This window comes from Tenebrio molitor, chromosome 7 (assembly GCF_963966145.1).
Source record: "Tenebrio molitor chromosome 7, icTenMoli1.1, whole genome shotgun sequence".
NCBI lineage: Eukaryota > Metazoa > Arthropoda > Insecta > Coleoptera > Tenebrionidae > Tenebrio > Tenebrio molitor.
In genome coordinates this window covers 9,759,685-9,782,212 of record NC_091052.1, presented here as the reverse complement: position 1 = coordinate 9,782,212, position 22,528 = coordinate 9,759,685, and the positions used below count along the sequence as shown (strand labels likewise).

Genomic DNA, 22,528 nt, shown 5'->3' with positions numbered 1-22,528 from the left:
GGAACATAATGCCTTACTCTACCTGAGACACGTAATGCACTATGGCTAAAATGAACACAACATGCAATTTGTGTGGTGACTCGTCTCTGTCTCTCTTCATGTAAATCCATTTACATTCAGTACGTGGAGGTAATATGACGAAATTATTTAATGTACAACACCTAAAATGAATGTCTCAAAGCTACATTTTTAGAGATTCTCTTTTGAATGTTTCACATTACAGGAACAAAATGTCTTGACAAAAAACTTATAAAGTATTTTATTTCATTCGTTGCGAAGTACGAGTTTTCGTTTTATTTCCAAGCTCATTAAAACAATTTAAAATGGCGAAAATTCAGTTCCACATTTTCGCTTTAAAATTTCAAGTCTGTCAAGTTTGCAATAAAGTGGGATCCATGTTCATTCAATTAGAAACTGCAAATGGAAATCGTACACATTCATATTCACTAGAGATTGCAACTGTAATATTTAATGCCAATGGATTTGCATTGAACGTATCTACATTTCAACCAGTTGCATAAATAAATTATAACCCACATGTACCTAGTACCGATCAAAGCTATTAAAATTGCATTTGAAAATTGTAAGCCGCAGACACGTCAAATATATTTGTAAACGACCAAATCGTGCATGGTGAATACAAATTGAAACAACGGTGTAGAAAATATGTCAGTCTATTATTTACATATGGTATATTTTACACCATCAGGTGGGGAAATTCAAACAAAGTAATACTGATAGGACAATATATCCAAAATTGAAGAGATATTGATTTGCGGAAGAGAGCGGTGGAAAGTCTCGTTGCATGGCTTCGGAGTGTTCACCTGAAAAGTAAAAACAAGAAATTGTTGTGGTGTGTTCCAAGACATTCGTAATAGATTGTGATAGTTGAGCTTTTTGCGATTCTGTCTATTGTGGCGCAATGTTCAATCAACCTTTGCACTTAGGTGGCGACCCTCGCCATTATTCACTTTTGTTCTTCCTATTCGGAGCAATTTACCGGCGTGACTGATAAAACCCTTTTAAAAAATCGCCCCCGGGCAATATAATAATGACGCGTGTCGGTCGAATAAAGTTTTGTTAATGAGACCCTGTTCGGGAAGGTTGATTGATCGACATTAAATTAGTGAAAACGAAACTTACTTTCAACCACAAACAGTCTGATTGAATCGGGTTTAACTGACATCTGTAAGCAGGTATATTGTCCGCTATCCCTCCACGACACCTTTGAAATCTTGAGTACGCCAATCACCTTCAGACTCCTTTCCCCGTAGAGGGTTCTCATGGAAATATGAGGGTCTGACGCCTGCGGGGGTAGAATTGATTAAGAAATTGGCACGAGCGAATGTGCAATTAAAGCGGTAAATTATCCGCCAGCCTTCGGAAAAAAGAAGCAGAATTCAAACTGGGCCGGAGTATGTTTTAAGGGGTGAGATTAAATTCTGGGTTAATTATTTGCAACAAAGTCCAACTAATGAGAAACTCGTTGGCAGTTTTAATTTCACCGAGGGTTTTGTTGATCGCATTGTGGATTAGCTGAACCTGTTCCGGTTATGCGAATGAGGAATAATTTCCTTATGGCGCAACAATTTCGTTCAACAACTACCAATTTTGGAAATGTATTGTTCTGTGTGCAATGGCAAATTGCAAACCCCTATTGAATTCCGAAGTTGTCCCGAAGGTGGCTGCAGTAAATCCGGGTCGGTGTCGTCAAATAAAATAAAAGAATGCTAACTTCAAAGAGTAGTTCTTTGTTGTCGTGCAACCACCGCACTTTCGGTTTAGCGGTCATGAAAACTCCGTGCGCTCCAGATTGCAAAGATGCCACAGATAAGGGCGATATTTCACATGTGAAGGTCACCAGGGACCCATCCCGGACGTAAACTTCGCTCGGACCTTTTATTAGAGCTTGCCCAACCCATTTTGAATTAGAGCCCTCCAACTTCCTGCCACCTGAAACTGAAACGATACAATTACAAGGGATTTTTCCCGAAGCCCTCCTCTAAGCTCCCAGCCCAACCAAAAAATATTCACCCAAATTCTATCCCGATCCAATACTTATTTTCGCTACACATTATTATCGCACAACGAGGCGCGGCCGAGTAGTATCCCTCGCAGCGTGCGGTAAAACATGTATTACCGCACGCCGTGCGGTAAAGTAAAGAATTACTTGTCGTGGGACAAAATCGTGAATAAAATTATTTTGACCCTTGTTCCTGGGAAAATTGATTCGGACTTGTAGTACCTGTGAGATTGAAAGCCAGGCTCATCTTGGGATCGGTGTTGACCTGGCATTCGTATTGTCCCGTATCAGATAAGTGCACACCTCTTATCCTGAGTCCCCAGAAATCTCCGGCCGAGGAGGGCACGGGTTCGAACCTGCTGTCGCTGGAGAACGTGAAAGGACCTGACGTCAGGATATGCAAGTCCCGGCTTCTAATCCAGGACACCTGTAACAGGCGATTTTCTTTGAGGAATACACGGATGCTTTTAAGGATTACGTTTCCATAAGCGAAATTTATCATTGGAGCAGATTTCCCGATAAACGTCGGTTTGTTCCAGTCGTATTTACAGGAGTGACTGGTTGGTTTATTGGTCAAGAGTTTTATGCGACGAGTGCACGTAGTTAATTTTGGACCGTTCATAATTAAATTTCTGCTATAAATTCGAGTTAACAAAGTGTAATGAAAACTCGGTGGATTTTTAATTATAAGTTAATTGAAATTTAATTATTGCTCGGCAGCGTAAGTTCAATAAAGGATCCGATATGATTGTATCGATTCTTCGCCGGGAATATTACTTTTTCGCCTCACGAGGCAACCGAGGCTCTTATTCAAATTTCAACCTGATAAATCCCCGGAACGTTTGCAACTGCATCTAGACGAGACCGGAAAACGTGCATTATTTTCTTTGACTTTGCCAACTCATTATTAAGTTACTTAGAAAATCTTTTCTAATAAACCCATTGTAAAATCACAATTGAAATTCAAATTTATTACTTTAAAAGCCCTACAAGCGCCCTTTTACAATAACACGAGTTTGAAACTCCATTTATTATTAAGACAACTGTTGAACGCGTATCGTTTTATCTTTTCGCATTTAAAACTTATTACAAAGATATTTCTAAAGGATTTAATATTTTATTCTCTTAGTGCTGTAGCCATTTAATATTTCAGCTTTGATAATTCGAGCACAGACATAACCATTATTATGACAAAAGCAGAAATCTTGTGGACCTTTATAATTTCAAATTATTTTCTGAGCAGCCGTCCCAGCCAGAGGGCCCCTGAAAAAATTTCACTTGATGACAAATCCAAAATGTCTGCTTTTACAATGAGGTGTGGACACCTCAAATTATAAAATATAACTTCGTGCTCGATTTAGTGAAAATTGGGTCTCGACGTAAGTGGAAAACAACCTTTCGGGCCATAAAACTTACAACTTTATCCCCGAGATATCTGACGGTGCAAGGTAAAAGAAGAGTTTGACCCTCGGTGGCTTCCACTTCTCTTATCGTAAAATCATCGAAGACTGGCGACAAACCCAAATTGTGGTCTAGCGCACTTTTTGCAGTGCTAGACCAAGTGTATCCTGAAACAAGACGATTTATCGTTAGGCTGTTTAATGCCAGCAGCTAGTCACTGAAGAGGAGGAAGGATCAGTTTCACCGGTTTACATGTCTGGCACAGGTCCAGCTATTGTATTATCTTGCTATATATACAGTTTACGAAAAAATAAATAAATAAAATATAAAACAGTGGAACATTTTCAACACGATGTGGGATTTAAACGAGTTTAAGTATAATGAATGTGTGAAACATGCCAAAGTACAAATTTTAAATCCTGGCTATAAATCTATACCGGGAATTTAATTCGGAATGGACGCAATCAATTAAGCGCAGTTTAGTAGCGGAGTGTCAGTTAAAATTTAAGTGATGGTACTAACGACCGGTTTTCAAACGTACAGTATTTATTTCGGTGTATTCCGAACTGTAAACGATCCCACAAAAAGCACAGGACACAAATTTTATTTCAAAATAATCAACAGCGACGTGCTACACCGTGCAGGATAATTTATCGCAAAGTGCTTAAGACCATAAACGTCAAAGCTTTATCAGATGCTTTCCACGCACAGCAGGTACTCGCCACGATTATTTCTCCCCCACTCGTCAAATCTTCAAACATCTCTTTCAACTTATTTTGCCCTACTGCATTTAAACAAATTGAATTTTTGACAACTCTTTTGGCGTGTTTCGTTGGCCTCAGAATTGTTTGGAAACTAATTGAAATATGTTTTGGTGGTGTCAGAATTCGCGCTTACCGAAAGCTCAGCATTTTGTGAGTGAGCTTGAAGAATTAAATGAGACCGAAAAAAGTGTATGTTGTTAAATATGATAAAGTGTATGTGGTTATCAGCGGTAATAAAGCAAGTCCAAGTAAAATCTGCATTGTAATTTTCGCAATGCGGCTAATGCACAATTCCAATTTACATAGAAATCACCGGATTTAGTCCGGATTTGACCACAAGCACGAGTAATTATTATCAGGTAAGCAACTGCGGTTGAGCCAGTACCGGCAATTCCGGAGCTTCGTGCTGTTCAAATAAATCCCAAGTGTTTTATCAACCTGTGGTGCTACGCACTTCCTATACACTTGCAAAAACTGGAGCTTTCGAGCTTTTTCTGTCTGATTAAACAATTTCCTGGAAATTTTTATCGGGAAAACGTCTGCGTCGCCAGTGTAATGGTTATGCAAATTATGTAAATTTCCATTGACTTCGATCAACTTATTTGCGGTTCGTGTAGACGCGAAGATATTTAACTATCGTTACTCGGGATCTGGTACCCGTAATGACGATAGAACAACATGTTTGATCAATTGATCCGATAGTTATGAATTTTCGTTGTCAGCCAAGTAATTCTCGTACAGATCTTTAAAATCGTTCGCAAAATAAACCCTGTCAGTGGTACAGTGTGTATTCAATTACATGATTAACCTGCAAGTTGTGTTGACTTTCTAAACAGCAAACAAGCTAGGGTATAATTATAACAATGAACGTAAATACAAAGCGGATAGAGTGCTCTTATTGTTGCATGTTCACCAAAGCAATTATTTTATAGAACGGCTATTCGACTCTATTACCGGCGAACATAAATACAGGGGTAGACGACGTGCAGGCCACCACCGAACACTGTACGATTATTTTTCCTCGACCCCTACTGGTAAACACTCGGTCAAAAAGGAAATCGCGAAATGTTCTACTATTTTTCATGGGTCACGTTCTCGAAGACAAACTGTTTTAATCAAGAGGACGACAAACCAAATACAATTGATCGAATATTATCCGAACCGAAGGAAATCTCTCGCTCCATTATAGGTGAATCTTTCCCAAGTCTTCCTTCCACCCACCAAATATTTTATTACTATTCTGGGTACTAATTAGACGAGTTAACCTTGTCTAGTTATGTTAGATTGTTTCATTTATTCACAACCTTCTACCTATGAAGTCATTAAGCTGCTTCTAGGGAGCTCTAATGGGATGATCCTAGAATAGACACGCCACGTAATTTATTATGAGCTGGGAACAATTACAACTATTTTTGTCGTAATAATTGCTTATTCTAACTGTGTTTGTACAGATACAACTCCAAGTTTAACCATAAAATAAAAAGCATATAATAACAATTTCTTGCGCACACAGATCATTGTACGCTCTTTACGACATGCTGTGGTACACCACAACATTATTTGTTGTGAGAAATCATGATTTATGACATCACCACGCAGGGGATTTTGTAGACTTGGTAATTAAAAAAATAAACTCTCGCTGTTCAAACATGACCTACAGTTGAAACATTTGTTTAAATATTAAAAAAAAAGAAATTTGACGCTATACTTTCGTCAGTGGTTTGTACAATCACTTATTCTAACAAAAATTATTACTAAATACAAGGACATTATAAATTTCGTTGGTGAAAGTGTAAATTACGGTGTCCTGGATTAGTGAGAGCCGCAAGAGTTCTCCGTTTTAGAAGCCCCTGGTACATAGGCAACCAAATAATCACATCGATTTATTTTTTAATAATGTAGGAACACCAGATATTCCAGGAGGCAAATTTCCACAGCACACTAAGATATTAAGTCACTTTTAAAGGAAGAAACTTTTGATTTTGACGTTGTTGACTGAATTTTAGCTTTGCTTTACTCCTTCAGAAATCCTGATGCTGTCAGAGCTTCCACGACTTTTCGGAACATTTTCAATTGGTCAATACGCATTGCAGTGATGTCTGCATAGTGGAGCATGAAAGCTCACAAATATAGATTCCTCTTTGATGCTGTTCCATATACATTTAAAACATTCCCGTGCATTTATGCAACAACAAAATCCTGGGTCGCGCTTTGATAATTTCAATCAGTTCTCCGGAATAAATTCATATTTCATTTGCAACTTGCACATGTGAATACCAAACAAGTTTTTATCAAAGCTCTCTCGAACAGATGCAGATAAGAATTTGAAAATGAAGAATCTGGACCGGTGAGTACGTCACTATGTGGTGCATTGGTGCTAAATCTATTCCAGCACCGCACAGGACTATTTCCACCGGCAAACAATAACAAATGTAGCATTTTTTGTCTAAAAATACGAGCAGTTCCTTTTTTAGCCACCCGGTAGTTAGCAACTGTCCAGCGATTTGTTCTGGTGCAGCGCAAGTGAGTATTGCTCTCGATAGATCTGGTCATTTGTCCTGTGACGGATGTATTGGCATTGTGTTGGGTCCTTTGGCGCCTTGTCAACAATTTAGACGGTGCTATAGGTCGTTGTGTTCTTCGCCACAGATGCGACATTATTTTTTGAAACGCTCACATCCTTTACCTAGAGTAAAAAATAATACGACGACGACAGGACGTCCTTTGTAAATATTTGGACAACCCGCAGCAGCTTTGACTGTCAACGGTATCGTTTACATCCTGAAGCAATAGTCGTGTTAAAACAAATAATTGTTGCGGTTTTATTACTTGAGTTTATTAACTGGTCGCGGTATTTTTAGCCGTGTAGTGCACGTGTTTGATTTTTCAACAACACCGAACGACTTACTCAGGTTCGACAATGTCAAAAATATTTCCGGTTTTGACGTCGAGATCAGTGGCGGCGGCAATAATATTGGATTTATCAAGTGGCTCGTCTCGTTTTTTTCTAAGGCAAATATTTCTCGAGTAAAGAACGTAAAGCCTTAATAAAACGAGATCAGGAGAGACGGCGTCGCCGCCACAGTTACCGAACGGTTTCATTGTTTACGCAAGCGGTGACGGCGACGTCAAAATCAGCTGTTCTCCTCGTCAACTGTCACTGTTGCACCTCATTTACTCCATATGTGGATTATTAATAATCTGGGAGTCGCTCTGCATTCCTCCAGCTATTAGCTTAACGCTCCGGATAGATCCTAAACGCCATTTAATTACATATCAGACATACTCCTCTTCAAGCTTCATTATCTTAATTCCTAACACATTTTTAACGCAGACCGGCCGGCATCTGCATCTTAAATAACTCCACCGCAAGGGTATTTCGACTCCGCACAGACATTTTAATGGCTCCAGAAACAATGTCGTGCCAAAAATCTCAATGAAACGAAAAAAAATCATTAGCAGAAAATGTGTCATGTCCAAGTGGTTATTTAACACGTCTGTTCTTATTCAATGGATTATGCGAACAAATGAAGATGTTTTGTTGACGTTTAATTTGAATATTATTTTGCCAGGGCGAAACTTTAATTGAAAATAAATAATTTGTGGCCGTAAACAAGTCCCGATAAATATTTTCTGGGAAAGTAATTAAACACGTAGTTGCATACCTAGGGCGCAGCTAAATTTAAATTTTCTAAATGTAATCAAGCTATTGTAAATATAAATAGAGCAGTTGCGGCAACACATCCAACAAAAGAATTTTACTTCTCTGAAAACAGGTACAGTTTATTTGCTCGGAGTTTGCTGAAAGCTCGTTTTATGAAAGGCGCATCCAAAATTATCCGAATTTTATTGCAAAAAAATTGTGGTCAAGGTTCGTTGCTAAATTAAAAATAACAGATTGTGCCAGAAACATTGAATGTCTTCCTCGTTTAATTGATTATTAGCACCTTTGCTGACAAATCGCAAATGAGAGCACTCGAAGCTAATAATATTTTCCAATAGCGCTCTCTTAATTGGCAACTAAATATAGGTCGGTGCTAATTGGCTTTTTCATAAAAGCCGCTTCTAAATAGGTGATGCAAATTAATAAAAAGGTGTTCGCACTTTGAAGGCGTCGCATAACTCTTCCAGCGCATTAATTCAAACATGCAGAAAATAATTGAAATGGTCTTCTTTATAGATGAAAGACCGATATGCATTGCGGAATGCCAACGACAATAAAGCAAGCCGCCGGTCGGAGCTTTCAACGCAAAAATTTAAATAAACCTGCGTTTATGATTTACATTTTCAAGCCATTACAGCTGCGTTACTTTGTACAGTTAAAAGCATCTAACTGTTATAAATGTCAAACATATTTCGACCACTTTGTCCCACGTACGAGCTTTCACAGTGATTTAAATTTCCAGTGAACGATGTAATATTTAGAAAATCTGTTTCACCGGAGTGCGCCAGAGCTTTTGTCGAAATTGGGGTACATAAACATCTTTGATCCTAGCTGAAAAGTTTTATGGCGATTTCCATTCGAAAATATTTTTGTGAAAATTGGAATGGCTGCGGTCCAAAGAATCGGAGGGACGGATGGGAGCCGAGGTGTTCTGTTTGGAAATCGGAATTAAAACAACCGAAATAACAATAATATTTACTATTGTTGGTTATTGGACTTCTCGGAATAGTGCCCCATAATTGCCCATAAAAACGCGAGTCGTATCTCGCAATGGGTTTCTTAATTGAATGATTGGGTGCGTGTTTAACAGCCGTTTAAATTTTTACGAAGGTAAAATTTAATGGTTCTCGAGTTTGGTGTGTTTGGAAGCTTAAAAATACCGAATTTGCTCGGGTTCCACCACCGAATGTTTTTCTGTGGAGGCGTGAGCCTAAACAGCCATGGATTCTTTGTAACACCCTTGGGGAAAACTAATTTAACGACAAAACTTTGCCTCATTGTAACATTTCCTTCCTAGTTTCTGCTCTGTTGAAATGTTTTTTATCTGGCTAAACTTCCGCATCTGTCAACGGCAAACTGCTTAACGATGCTAATTTTAAACAAAATTAATTTTTAACAGCTTCGCTTCTATCGCAATTAACTTCATTGTGTACGAGATAAACTGATTCCGTTAGTGTCACATTAGATACATTTTCTTTTACGATTGTGGCGGCGATGATGAAAAGGAGCTTTATAAAGGCAATATTAAAAACCATAAACTCTTCCATTGGAACAATCGTATCAACTACTGAAAATAAAAATGAAAAACGGCGCGAACATGCAGCCGCTCCATTTGTCGCCAGCTTTCATTGTTTCAGCCGTCTAATGCTGAAAACTAAACAAATCCGCAGTAATGAATCACAAATGAAACAAAAAGTTTCTTTTGCAACACATTTCACTCCACACTACTCGTCTAATAATTTGATAGAAATGTTGGGAGATGAATATTTGGCGGCTTGCATGTGTGTACATGTTTTTTTGTGCAAAGGATAATTCCTGTGTGGTTTGGCGTTTTGCGGCGAAGGACCGTGAAGTGTCTCTAATCCTTACAACAAATAACTAACCTGACATGGTCGGACTGAACGTTAATAGAACCGTCCACACTTTGAAAAGTTTGAGAACATTGAAAGGCACTTCACTGCAAACACCACTCATATTTAAACTGCGTTCAGACTCGCTTCACCGTGATGAAACTTCATTTTAACGTCACAGTGCATGCATTACGGTTTAACCGAATTAGGCAAAAGAGCTCCGGATACACTTTGTCGAGGTAAGGATAATTTAGCTTCCAATTTGGGCCGAACGCGATGATTCGTTCGGTTTTCAGGACGCCGCCTTCAGGAGTCGCTCCTCGACGTGTCGCTGTTAATTAAAATAATCAAAAACGGGGGCAAACATGACGGGGGCGGAAAATGTATTATATTAAATACGGGGAGCGATTTCCGTTTTGGTATGCGGGTAAACGCACGTGCGTTTGGCTCAAGCCAGGAACCACCACTGCTTCTATTCTCTGACAGTTCGCCTTGTGTTAGGTTTCAAGGATGAGAATAGCACTCGAAGACTACTTGCTTACCGCATTTAATGCCGCCATTCGTCTTTTCTACCCGCCGATTTATTACAACTAACGCCACGTTTAAGCTTCGCATTACATCTGCGAAGCTCTTAGGGCTATTATTTTTTAACGCGGCCCGAACCAGGCCAGGACTACACGCTAAATAGGCCACCGACGTCGATTTGCCTCTTTACGACGCCTCTTCATCTTCTTCGCCCGTCAACACCCATAAACACCTTCCTGCTGACCACCACAACGGCTTTATTGCACCACATCTACTTCAATTTTCCTGCTGAAATATTAATCACCCACGACCCAAATTACAACGACGAGCTGACATCCCACTTCATTATTTTCTTTGACTGTTTCCTAACATCTCACCACGTCTATTTCTAAATCCACCCAAAAATCTCCCATGACATAACTACCACGTCCTTGAAACAAAACTATTACCCGTAAATTCGCTGCAGGAATATATGTATTCACAGCCCCCATAACCATTTCTTCATAATAGAGTCGTAAAATAAACATCTCATTTATTGTCATTACTTTACTGATATTGCAGAACTCGTCATATTTCCATTAGTCTATTAGGTCCATGCATACGATGACATAAACCATTGAACATAAATTCCAACTGGTTCGCCATTATCGTCAAAACCATCAAGATAAGTAAAAAGTGCGATTTATCTCGAAATAACATAAACACATTTGGTAAATGACACGATTATTTCTTAAAATTATAACACTGGTGTAATGACAATTGGAATTGATTCCAGCTCGTCTATGACAATTTACTGTCGGTGCACTTTTAACTGAGCTTGAAACGCATGATGAATATACAGGTGTCACAAAAATGGCGTACTAACGGTGCACTACGGTGTAGAAGAGATTGCCGTAAACGTCAGAAAAATGTTAAAAAAATTCCATTGGACTTATTTGTTGATTTGGCTATCTTTGAAAGTGGCACTGTACACTGAAATATATCGGGCCTTCAAATAAATATATATTTAGAGTAGGCGTAGGCGACATTCGAATTCTGTTAACAGTGTAAAGTAATTTTTGTAGGTAACCAATTATTCTCCGGAGTTACACAGGTTACATAGTACGCTTTTTCCCAATTTCATATTGTCATATTCCGTGGAGGGGAATAGGGAGAATGCACTACAAAAATTAAAAATATTTTCTAACCTAATTTTATTTCGTTAAAATGTCAGACGTTTCTTGTGTCATTTTCTACGCTGCTCTAGGTTGCTCTAAATATAAATTTATTTGAAGGCCCGTTACGTATGAAATTGTCATGACAGCTACGTCTAATCGTATATATTATCACAAAGTACAAGATCACTCACTATCAATATCTAGTCCTGCATAATAGACAATTTAGAAGCTTTGGAAATCGAAAATATTATTTTAAAGCCACTACGGTGACATTACAAGGTAATAATGTACGAATATATCTTTGTTTACATTGTAACGGGTGGCTATTAAAATTTTCACTTAGGGTTGGCTATGGATCATTCTTTGTTTTCCGTTGCACCTTAGACACTGACAAGTTTGACATTTCAAAACTATGTTTCAATTGTACTGACTGACATTTGTCATTCGTTCTTGCGTGTGTCTAAAGTAACAGAAAAAATAAAAACTCGTTCAAAGCCAACTCCAAGTGAAAATTTTAATAGTCACCCGTTATTACCGTTAATAATAATGATAAAAAAAATTGATTTTTTTGTCGGAAACATTTTTTCCATATTTTTTCATGTACATTTAAACATCCTCGATAAGGTAGTAAGCAGTTGGTACGCCAATTTTGGGACACCCTGTATTTTTGAGGGGGCAGCTTTCAGTAGCATCGACAAATCAAATCAATTCGAAATAAATTTGAATCTCTCCGTTTTTATTTATTATTCACCGTCATAATTACGATCTTGGTATAATTTTTCTCCTCGTTTCGTGACCTGCTCTTCAAGCATGCTCCAGGCGAAGTTAAATGGTTTTTCTGTGTTCGGCCTGTTAGTGGATATTTATTCCGCGTCATTAAACAGACAGCTTGTTCTTCCCTTTCGTTATAAATTGAAATAGCAGCGAAGATGCAGTTGAATCGAACATGTTCAATAAAATTATGGCGCTCAATTATCGAGCATTAAATGCGGTTTCCATTTGGAAGTTCTGCGGAAAATTGATTGGTTTGTTGGTAATTATTCTGTCGGATAAAACGGACGGTTTGTTTTGAAAAGGTCAATTTGCAAGTAGTATGCGCTGATATATCGGGTGGAATTGATTCCGATTAGTTTTCGCGACTAGATGAGTGAAAATGTATCGGAAGGATTTGGGTAAGCTTCTGCATTTATTTATGCGGCGGAGCTTTTCGTTTTTGGCGAGGACGAAGCTGGCGGCGTCTGTGGAAAGTGTTTCGTTCGAGTTGTTGAAATTTATTTCCGTATTGATAATCAACTGCATAATAAAATAGCCGTGGTGTGTTCGTTTTGGGGCGGCGATGCATCTGATAAGAAAAACATAGATAGCCGTAGGGGGCGCCAGACGTCTGTCGGTTCTGCGAGACTCCACAAAAGCATTCCACTTTAGCACCTTGTCTGAACGCGGTGTGACGTCCGAGGATGGGACATTAGGGCCCCACTCTAATACCTGTTAACACGACTTTTGACCGTCGCCCCGCACAACAATACTACTTGTTATACTCAACAAGCGTTGAATTTAAATTATCTCTTATACATTGTGCGCTCACTATTGTTGCCGTATAATTTCACCATAAATTTTACTGCTACTCAACAAAGTTTTATTTTCGGTACACGTTCCTACGATAAAATAGTCGAACGTAAATTTAAATTTTTCAGCCTCTAATGTGTTTTGATTGCCGGTTTTATTAAAAGATTTTCGGGGGGCTCGCGCACACCTATTCCGGATAATTACAGATTTGTCGACATTACGTTTACCAATTTGACACCTCTGACTGATATTGTTAATAAAGAATCGATTTAATATCGAGACGAACGACGGGCGGGCTCGAGTTAATTCGGTCGGAGGCTTGAGGTTGTTGGAAAGTTGTTTTATTGTCAAGGAAAATTAATATTTTATCATAAAACCTGTACGGATCAATGGAGTTTAGAGAAGTTGGAGTTTAATCTACAAAATCTGAATTGTTAAAATTCCTGCTCCCAAACATTTTAAATTTCTTTTTTCTCTGATTCTTTTCAGAATTGTTTACTTAGAAAATTTTGCTCTAAATATAAACAAATTCTTTAGCTTAAAAAAGCTTTAAGTATATTGTAAATACGAAAAAAAAATGATAAACTGAAAATACGGATACATATTTGTGAGAATAAAAATGCCAAAAATAAAGCGATTAAATAAATGTCAACAACCTTAAACATCAGGACAATTTTATTTGAGAAAAAAATTGTACAACTGACAAATGATACCATAATCTCCTTTTACAGAAAATGTGCTTATAAATTAAAGAAGAAATTTTTTATTGAATTTTACTTCATTTTACGTCATTTCTGAAAGAAAATCAAATGTTGTTGAAACCCCTCGGACTTGATGTTAACATTTTTGAAACTTGAACAGCCATAACATAATTTATTGTGCTAATTTTGTACATCTACAGAATATTTAAACTCTCTATTTTCATTGTGGTAGCTACTGAGGACATGAAGAACCATATCGGGTAGAAAAAATGTTTTCTTAGTCATAATAGTTCTGGGACATTTGGCACTTGCTTCATGTTGACAAGATTCTTTGCCAAGTTTAAAATCTCTAGAACAATCCATATGACAGTACATATTCCTTTAATATCGGTGTCCATTTAAATTTCCCGTCAAAGTTGCCGTTGAAGAGTCGATTATGAACGCACCACGTGTCAGTCTGCATATTAAAAACACAAAAAGTGAGGTTAGATTTAAACGACTGCTCAGAGTTCGTAATGAACACCAGATACTTTCCTTATATAACTGTTCATCAGATCTCGATTTTATCACCGAGTACAGTGGCCAAGCGCTTAGCGCGCCACTTTGCATTCGCGGGGTCGCAGGTTCTAACCCAGGTGCCGCCTGACTAGGTGTGGGTTTTTTTCAGAGGTTTGGCCACACCATCACATGGTGGTATGTCTCATTCACAGATAAGGCGAATGCTGGGTCAGTATCAACCTCTCAGTACCTACCACCTTCCTTCCGCACCCATCCTCAGCGTACCCATCCCGAATCTTCCCGTCAGTGTGGCTGAAAAGGCTCTGAGAAGCCTCAGCAGTCCGCCCCCCTTCGGAGGGAATGAAAGATGTATCCTTTCTTTTTTTTTCGATTTTATCCATTTTAACTATATTCAATGATTTAAGAGTGCTTGACGAAATTCCACTAGTGCTAATAAATATAGAGAGAGGTAGAGGTAGAGAGAGTGAGAGAGAGAGAGAGGGAGATCCGAAGAGTTTATCCTTAGAAAATTTTTGCGTCAAAACATCTTCTACAAATGTTCTTTTATTTGTCTAGATCTCTTTGTACCTTCCCCAGATCTCCATGCATTTCTCCAGGATCTTTCTGTCTATTTCCGGAATATCCTGTATCTCTTCTGAACATTCCATCCCGGATATTGCCATATCTGGTCGAATCTTACTGAATCTACTACAGTAGAGCCCATCCTGTACTTCTTTCGTATATCCCAGTATCACTTTGTTATCTTCCTGAATTTTCCCTGGATCTCCCTGTAATTTCTATAAATCTCCCTGTGTCTCTCTTGGATGCCCCACCCTGGGGCACCTGTATCTCCTCCTAATTTCTCTGTAACTACTTTGGTTCTCCCAGTATCTCTCATTTCGATATATCTCTCCTGCATCCCCCAAATTTAGCTTCTTTCGATATCGCTGTATCTCCCCGTTATCTTTCAGTATCTATATTAGATTTCCATGTATCTCTCATAAATCTCCCTGTATCTCTCTTAGATCTCCCATCCGGAATCACCTTGTATCTCCTACGGATCACTCGATATCTCCGTCCAGATCTCGTCGTATGTCCCATCGATCTCTCTATAGGTCCTATCCCAGATATTCTCTTATCCTTTTGAACCTTCCATCCATGAGAGAGAAAATCTTCCCCTTGTCCCTGAGGGAGATCTTACATACTTATCACCTACCCTTGCAGTGCCAGTTTGATCGATCTTGAACTATTTTTCCATTTAAGACAATGCAGAATCAATATAATTCAAAGGAAATTGCAATTCAAACGAACTGAACGGCAAGTATCTCTTTAAATCTCGAAGACCCTCGAGAGCTTTTATTGTCTTTCTGACCAACGTCGATGACCTTGGATAACGCGGAGTTTATGTCAAACAGAGCGAGACAAGATCACTATTAAAGTTTTTATTTAGTTTTTTACATTGGAAGCTCCCATTCCTAGGATTAAAGTACTCCCAAGTATCAGTTAGACGGCTCTCGTGTTCATTTCACCCTGTCTGATTTTCTCTCATTCACTTTCACTTGAATGAAGATAATTAAATTATTTTAATGTGCACCAATGCGAACCAATGTTGAATCCACTAATTAATCTAATTTTGGTGTGTTTATAATCCGAAGCAATTTTCCCAGACGATGCGAATTTTTAATTTTGAATTAGTTTAGTTATTTTTGGCTTTATGGCTTATTAACTGAGAGTTATACCATTTTGCGTGCTGCACATTCATCCAATTGACATACGGATTCAATCAACAATTATCCATTAAATTTGCATTAACATTGCATTAAATTACAAATCCCTTTGACAGCACATGCTGGTTCAGTTGCAGTGACGATTTTGTGACAATTAGGACCCAAGCTAATCGCTTACTCCAAATGATTTTCTAAACAGATAATTTCCTAAATCACATTTTTTTCAAATACCTGCACTGTCGTAGAACATGACGTTCTCTGTATTTAATGAATGGAAACACAGAGATATGCAAATATCTTGCGGTAACACCGCAAATATGAGACTTGCTAAATGCACAGAAATTTCACCAGCAATGAATGAATAAAAAATGAACGTTCCATTGAAACTGAAATTTATTCAAAGACATGATAAGCGCAACTGTGCCCGAGGTGAAAAAGCTTCATTCAAAGAGCTTTTTTCGAATCGTCTAAAGCGGCGCCACCTAGCAATCACTAGAGGAAGTGTCGCTTGTTCACCGAAGAACTTGTAGTGAGCAATCTTTCACAAAAAATATAACAACTATTTTATTCGTAAACATTACACCATACCCTGCTCAGTATGCTCATATTTATGTCAATTAGCATTCATATGAAATTCTTAAAAGTGGGTTGGGCAAGCTTTTCATTTTTGTTTCTGCAACGCAACGCAAGTGTTTACATCGTTTAGCCATGAAAAGAAAAATTCTAGAATATTCATAAATGAAAGCTGTGACGTAATTAGAATGCAGATTTTTTTCGAAAGTCTCGAGCGAATTTTTTTGTCTATATTTGTCATGTAATAATTTTGATGATGTTTCTTCAGGTGTAAATTGTTACTTACCGGAAATGTCAAATTATCCTACTGGGAATTTATAAACATGGAAAACTTTAAATACCTTCCGAAAAAACGTCCCAAGTATAATCATTAGACAATAAAATTATAGACTAGTGTGGCGATGACAATTTTTTTTTTCTGAAGGTCGATTTGCATCAGCGTGATGACTGATGACACTCCGTTATATAATTACAAGAAAAAATCGAAAAAATCATTTATTTTGGGTAAAATGTAACAGAAATATAAAGAGCCAAGACATCCCTTGACGAACACTATTGTTTTAATTAGTTAAGGTGACAAATAAAAATTACATAAAACTACATTTAAAGTGTTGTTGCATGTTAAGTAAATGACGGAGGTGCAGTCGAGGTCGTTCCATCAAAACGATAAACGTACGTTAAACATTAAACCACAGTTATGTCAATATAATTAAAGGCAATAACGTGATCTTCGACTTTTAAAATGAGTAATCTTCATGTTTTTGCATCACAAAAGTAGTTACTTCTTCCTTATTAAGTCTAGAGGCCTCAGCGCAATTTTATTGAACGCGTGTTCGATGACATTAAAAATTTTGCACTATTTCCCATTCCAGGTCGATACCGGAACCGATTAAACGTGAAGTCGTTTAAAACTGGAATCGAAACGATAACTACATTATTCAAGGTTTGAACTCTGCAGATGTCATTACTTAAGGGTATCTGGTGACCGTGAAAAATCCATTGCTAAATTCGCAAATTAAATTAATTACGAATTTTTTACACATTTATTGTTTTTGTATAAAAGTAATCTAGGTACAAATCTGGTGCCCGATTCGATCCTCACTCGAACAAAGCTAAACATAAATACATACTTGCACCGTTGGTTAGGTAATCCTTAGTTTTATAATTATTTCCACAGAATGTGAATATCTATTTACACGTCGACTAAAAATAAACGTCGTTTGTATTTTCACGACTTGTCTATCTCTTCAGGAAGTTTGCTTTCGTTCGTTTCGGGAAACAAAAACGACAGGAATCCGGCTGTAAAGGCCATCGCGGAAAACACCATCAAAGGGAGCGGTTTGTACACTTTAGCCTGGAAGAACACGCTTAATTTATTCACCAGAAGTACGGCAAGTTCTTACCAGTAGGGGCACTTGAGGCGCCAGCATCGACCCCACACACCCAAACATCGAACAAACTGCGAAAGCGGAATGTCTTGAGCTAGTTGGGAACAATTCTGCTGTGTAAATGTAAATCGTCATGTAAGACACTGTGACGAATAGTTTTCCGGAGAGGAAGACCACGAGTGCCAGCGGACTTCCTGCAAAACAAATCTCAGATGTTGCCACCGTGAAATGTTGCAGTAGCTACCTGGCCGGATGAAATCCACACTGATGCAAGCAACTCCTGTCAGGATCAAGCTCAACGCGAGGGTTTTCTTCCTGCCGATTCGATCCAAAGCTCCGTAGGCTAAAATGTACGCGGGAATTTCGACCACAGAGACGCACATATAGTTGACGTAGATGTCTTGCGAGAGCGCTACTGATTGGATGGTCAACCCGTAGTAGGGAAAGTTGCAACAGATCCAGGTGAAGGAGCAGTGGATTATCCTTATGAGGAGACTCTTTTTGCGCAAGATCGCCATCAAAGGAATCTTGTCGTTCTCCTCAGCTTTGTCCGTTTGCTCAATGTACGGAATGCTCTTGAGAGTCTCTTCGGTGAGCTCGCTCCCGTTTATCTTAGCTATATTCTTCAAGATTTCCTGAGCTTCTGTGATTTTATTTTTGGAAATCAACCACCGTACCGACTCGGGTATGAACCACAAGAGCACAGTCACCAGCAGACCTGGTGCGTACATAATTTGCAACATAAATTGCCAAGAAGGCGACACCCAAGCCGCAGCTCCAAGAAGGATGTGACCTATGGTAAAAGCAAAACATATGATACTGTTGCCCATGTTTCGTCTTTTCGAGTCGACCAATTCGAGAGCTGGAAGTGGTACTGTTAGGTGAGGCATTGGGGTCAAAAACACTCTTACCCAAAATAAATGCGCCACTGTACACTCCGGAACCAACTACCGTATTAAGAAATTCCAGACCTACATACATGTAATAAGAAAGTGAGAATGATCTTATCAAACCGACTACTGTACTTAAAAACACACTAACTATTATCATCGATTTTCTACCAAAGCTAAAATTAGTTAGTTGGAGTAAAGACGTTTTGGGTTAAGTGTTGGTTATTACCGATCAGAGCAGAATCCAGCGAGAGGGAGGCAAAGGAGTTTCCCTACGACATTGATAGTTCCGACTATAGTCAACTTCCACAGGTTCTCGTCGCATTTTATGTCAAACTGCAACTCCAGTTGAAAATTTTGCACAAAAAGAGTCAAAGGAAACTTACATCGTGCACTATGGTGGTTTCGTTTCTTTCGTAGACGAAGTCGCGATGGCAAGTCAAGGTACTACTCATGTTAAAATAGATGCAAGTGTCGTTTTCTTGGGGTTCGTAGTAGGAACACTTGCTGGGGATGTTTTGTTCAAAGGGAACTGCATTTTCCAGCCAGTCCGGATTGAACTCCCCATTTTCTTTGTCGCATGTGTCTACCTGGCATCTAGATAGGAAGCGTCTTGTGCGTTTTGTTTTGCGAAATAAGCAAAAAGTACCAACCTGTATTTGATGTCTCTGGCGACGAAGATGTAGTTCATCGCCGGAAAAACGGAGAAAATGATGGCACTGCATAGCACTAGGTAGTAGAGAGATTGGAACTTTCCCCAACCCCCGAGCGATATCAATATCTCGTCGAGATCGAACTTCTTCATCTTTAGCACCGGACCGGGAGACTTGTGCGAGTGGTAACGACTAAAACAGACTGATTCACTAAAAATGCATACATGCAAACCCAATAAATTGTTTGCCTATTTAAAAACGATGAAAAAAATTAAACCGGTTGTTTATAGCTCTTGGCTCACGTTGAGTGTGACGCGACGGTATGAGCAAATTATTTATTTCTATTTGAATAAACAAGCAGTCTTACAAACGGCAATGTCGGATCTGGAGTGGTGCAAAAAATGGCATTACCTGTATATGTAGCCGCCTTCGGAACTGCTCAAAAAGTGCGATTATTGGTCACCGTCTAGCGGACAGTTTCAAACATTAGGCACGAGTTTCAATCTTATTTGACCTCAATGGAAGGACGTGCTTATCTGCAAATATAATGAGTGCTGAAGTCAAACGGAATCTAATTTATAGAGATGTTGGCGGAATCGCGCCGAGCTTCAGGAGAAAAATCCGACGAGACGCAGTTTCACGAGTTCAATTTATGAGTGAAAATTTTCATATTTTTTATGATGCCTTTCCGAAACCGGAGTGGTTAAATTTCTAATACATTAAATAAAGGAAATGGAAATACCTTGATGGTGCGATGCAATTAGCATAAATACACTGGTTTGTTACGAAGATGGCAAAGTACCAGAGACTGAGCTCATCGATTTTGCACTGGCTCTGTTGGTAAACAAACTGCAGCAGTGGTGAAATTTAAATATCAAGAAAAATCGACATACAGGACTCAGTTGAATATGCAAATTGCTTCAGTCGAAACCCACTCTTCTCACCTTTATCGTGTGCGTCAGGGGCCGGTATTGTGACCAGTGGGTAAATTGAGATTACACGCTTTATTTGGTTTGTTTGTGAAAGTCCCGGAATAATACAAACAATGAGATAATTTTTTGGGGCCGAATAAAAAAATACCGAGACAGGATTCTAGTACTCCTCTACCTCCTTGAAAATCTCTTTCAAGTCATTGAGCAAAACGGGTTTCGCAAAAACCGACTATGACTTAATTAGTGGGATCGATAAACTGGTTTCGTTTTATTTGTCGAGGCATCATCAGTATCGACAAAGGCTAAGTGGGAATGATTTGGCCGTCGAGGATGATAATTGTGAAAAATTAATAATTTTTGCATAAGATAGACATAATTGCATCTTCATTTTTCTTATGTGGCTTCTGCAAGAATGAAATGAGACAATGTAATTTTTGTAAAATATATTTTTGAGTCGATGTGATGTAAACTATTATTTTCGGAAAAAATTTCCGAGCTCACGAATGCTTTCGCTGTTGTGGAGATAAGCACGAGTTGCAGAGGAGTAGCTTATTTGCGAACAACAACAACGGCATAAGTCAAGAGCGAGGAATAATTTACGGAGACTAATTGATGTGCACGCGGGAGATTCTACAAAAAAATCACACGTCCTTAAATAATTACTTGAGATGTATTTATTTTAAATGTCAAATCTGCAATTTTCGAGTTCTCATGGCAACAGTAATTAAAAAAATAGAAAAAAAATCCATTTAAAATTTTTAAATATTATAAAAGTTAATGCAGCCTAATGTGAAATGTGAAGACTCGAGGGAAAACTTCACGTTAATAACGAAGAAAAATCTTTCTTTGAAAAGATTTTTTAAAACAAAAATATACAGGTATTTTTTAAATAGTCGGAAAGATTCTTTTTGTCGTCGATTTAACACAAAAAAAAATAGATAAACCTGGAGATGGCCCCTAAAACTAATCTAATAAATATAAATGAGGAAAATGAAGCTCTCAAAATATGTAAATTTGGCAAAACATCGTATTGAATTAATTTTTAAATTATGAATTATTGTTCATTCGAGACAACAAGCAAATATTTTTGTGAAATAGTCACTTATTGAAAAACATTGATAAATTTAACGTTCCACCATTAATCAAATCGCTCAATGGCGTCTTATAGCAATTTATACAAGGTCAATGTTGTAACATGAGTCATATCAGTGACAAGAGAAAAAAACTAAAGAATAATGTATTAAGTAATCCGGTTTTATTCCTTAAATATTCATAAAAAAATGAAAGATAATTATTGAGAAAATCTGGAACTTTTGTTAGCACCGTCGTCTAAAGTACACTAGAGTCAAGGATAAAATTAAATTTGAATAATATCAAATATCTTCTATTTCTACAACTGAAAATTTAGTGAGTGAAGAAACTCAAACCCAAACATGTAATACAAAATAAAAATGAATTTATACAACAAGAAATAATTTTTAACGTACCAATTCTTCTTAAATTCTGTGCGTAAGTCACACGTCAGCTTTTCACTAACAAATTGCATGTGTAAAGTTTTGCTGTTTACATTTTGCACATCGTATTAGCGTGAACATTCTCGGAAAAATTGCAGAACTGAAGGAGAAAGTAATTTCTTGGTACTCACATTCTACTAATCCCCGCGAGGATACGTCTTTGATATGCGATTTATTACTTGCCGGCTTGTCGGAACTATAATGTTTCATTCACAATCTTTTGCAAGGAAGAGACTCCGGTAACTGTAGCCACCAAGATAATATAGTATACTGATACCTTGGAATTGTTTTAGCACATCGAGTACTTCCAGCACTTTACTTAAAAAATCGTATTTGCTGATGCTTTCATTACTATGCTTCAGATTATTGATTGTCAAGGTTGTCTCACTGTTTTAAATAATATTAGATAGTGTGACGTGATTTTCAATAGTTTTCCGGAAATCTACAAATCAGCGTTGTTAACACTCTTGACCACGTGGCAACAATCGCACAAGTGCGAAGCCTAGCACAAGTCGATACTCACCCATGCATGGTTTTCCACTCAACCACCTGCAAAAAGTGCATTTACTGCAGTATCATTTCATTTTGAAAACACAAACAAACAAAATTTGATTTGAATAAGATAAACTAGTGTGGTACCGCGAGGTACCAATTTTGAAAGAGGGACTATTTACTCATTTCAAACAATAAAGTACCTATACT

The 22,528-nt window shown here is 38.0% G+C and overlaps 2 protein-coding genes across 11 annotated transcripts; both read right to left on the bottom strand.

Moving 5' to 3' along the window:
- Positions 1-658: 658 nt before the first annotated feature.
- On the bottom strand, positions 659-10,591 carry LOC138135295 (lachesin-like). Of its 3 annotated transcripts, none has more exons than XM_069053992.1 (6): positions 10,245-10,591; positions 3,440-3,591; positions 2,246-2,450; positions 1,736-1,959; positions 1,144-1,306; positions 659-824 (listed from the first exon to the last, which is right to left on the bottom strand). In XM_069053992.1, exons 1-6 carry the CDS (start codon positions 10,315-10,317, stop codon positions 706-708), a joined length of 936 nt encoding a protein of 311 aa, XP_068910093.1. In that variant the 5' UTR covers positions 10,318-10,591; the 3' UTR covers positions 659-705. The 3 variants fall into 3 exon arrangements, with proteins under 3 accessions (XP_068910093.1, XP_068910094.1, XP_068910091.1); XM_069053993.1 differs by lacking the exon at positions 10,245-10,591 and adding an exon at positions 9,736-10,218 and having other exon boundaries at positions 2,327-2,450; XM_069053990.1 differs by lacking the exon at positions 10,245-10,591 and adding an exon at positions 9,736-10,214.
- A 6,340-nt stretch (positions 10,592-16,931) lies between these two features.
- LOC138134871 (solute carrier family 22 member 21-like) lies at positions 16,932-22,280 on the bottom strand. 8 transcript variants are annotated; one of them, XM_069053445.1, is made up of 9 exons: positions 21,958-22,252; positions 19,792-19,916; positions 19,381-19,582; positions 19,114-19,324; positions 18,957-19,063; positions 18,749-18,903; positions 18,082-18,699; positions 17,853-18,031; positions 16,932-17,803 (listed from the first exon to the last, which is right to left on the bottom strand). In XM_069053445.1, the coding sequence occupies exons 3-9, from the start codon at positions 19,530-19,532 to the stop codon at positions 17,678-17,680; spliced, it is 1,548 nt and encodes a 515-aa protein (XP_068909546.1). In that variant the 5' UTR covers positions 19,533-19,582; positions 19,792-19,916; positions 21,958-22,252; the 3' UTR covers positions 16,932-17,677. The 8 variants fall into 8 exon arrangements, with proteins under 8 accessions (XP_068909546.1, XP_068909542.1, XP_068909544.1 ...); XM_069053441.1 differs by having other exon boundaries at positions 19,381-19,572; positions 21,958-22,250; XM_069053443.1 differs by lacking the exon at positions 21,958-22,252 and adding an exon at positions 21,800-21,927 and having other exon boundaries at positions 19,381-19,572.
- Positions 22,281-22,528: the final 248 nt, after the last annotated feature.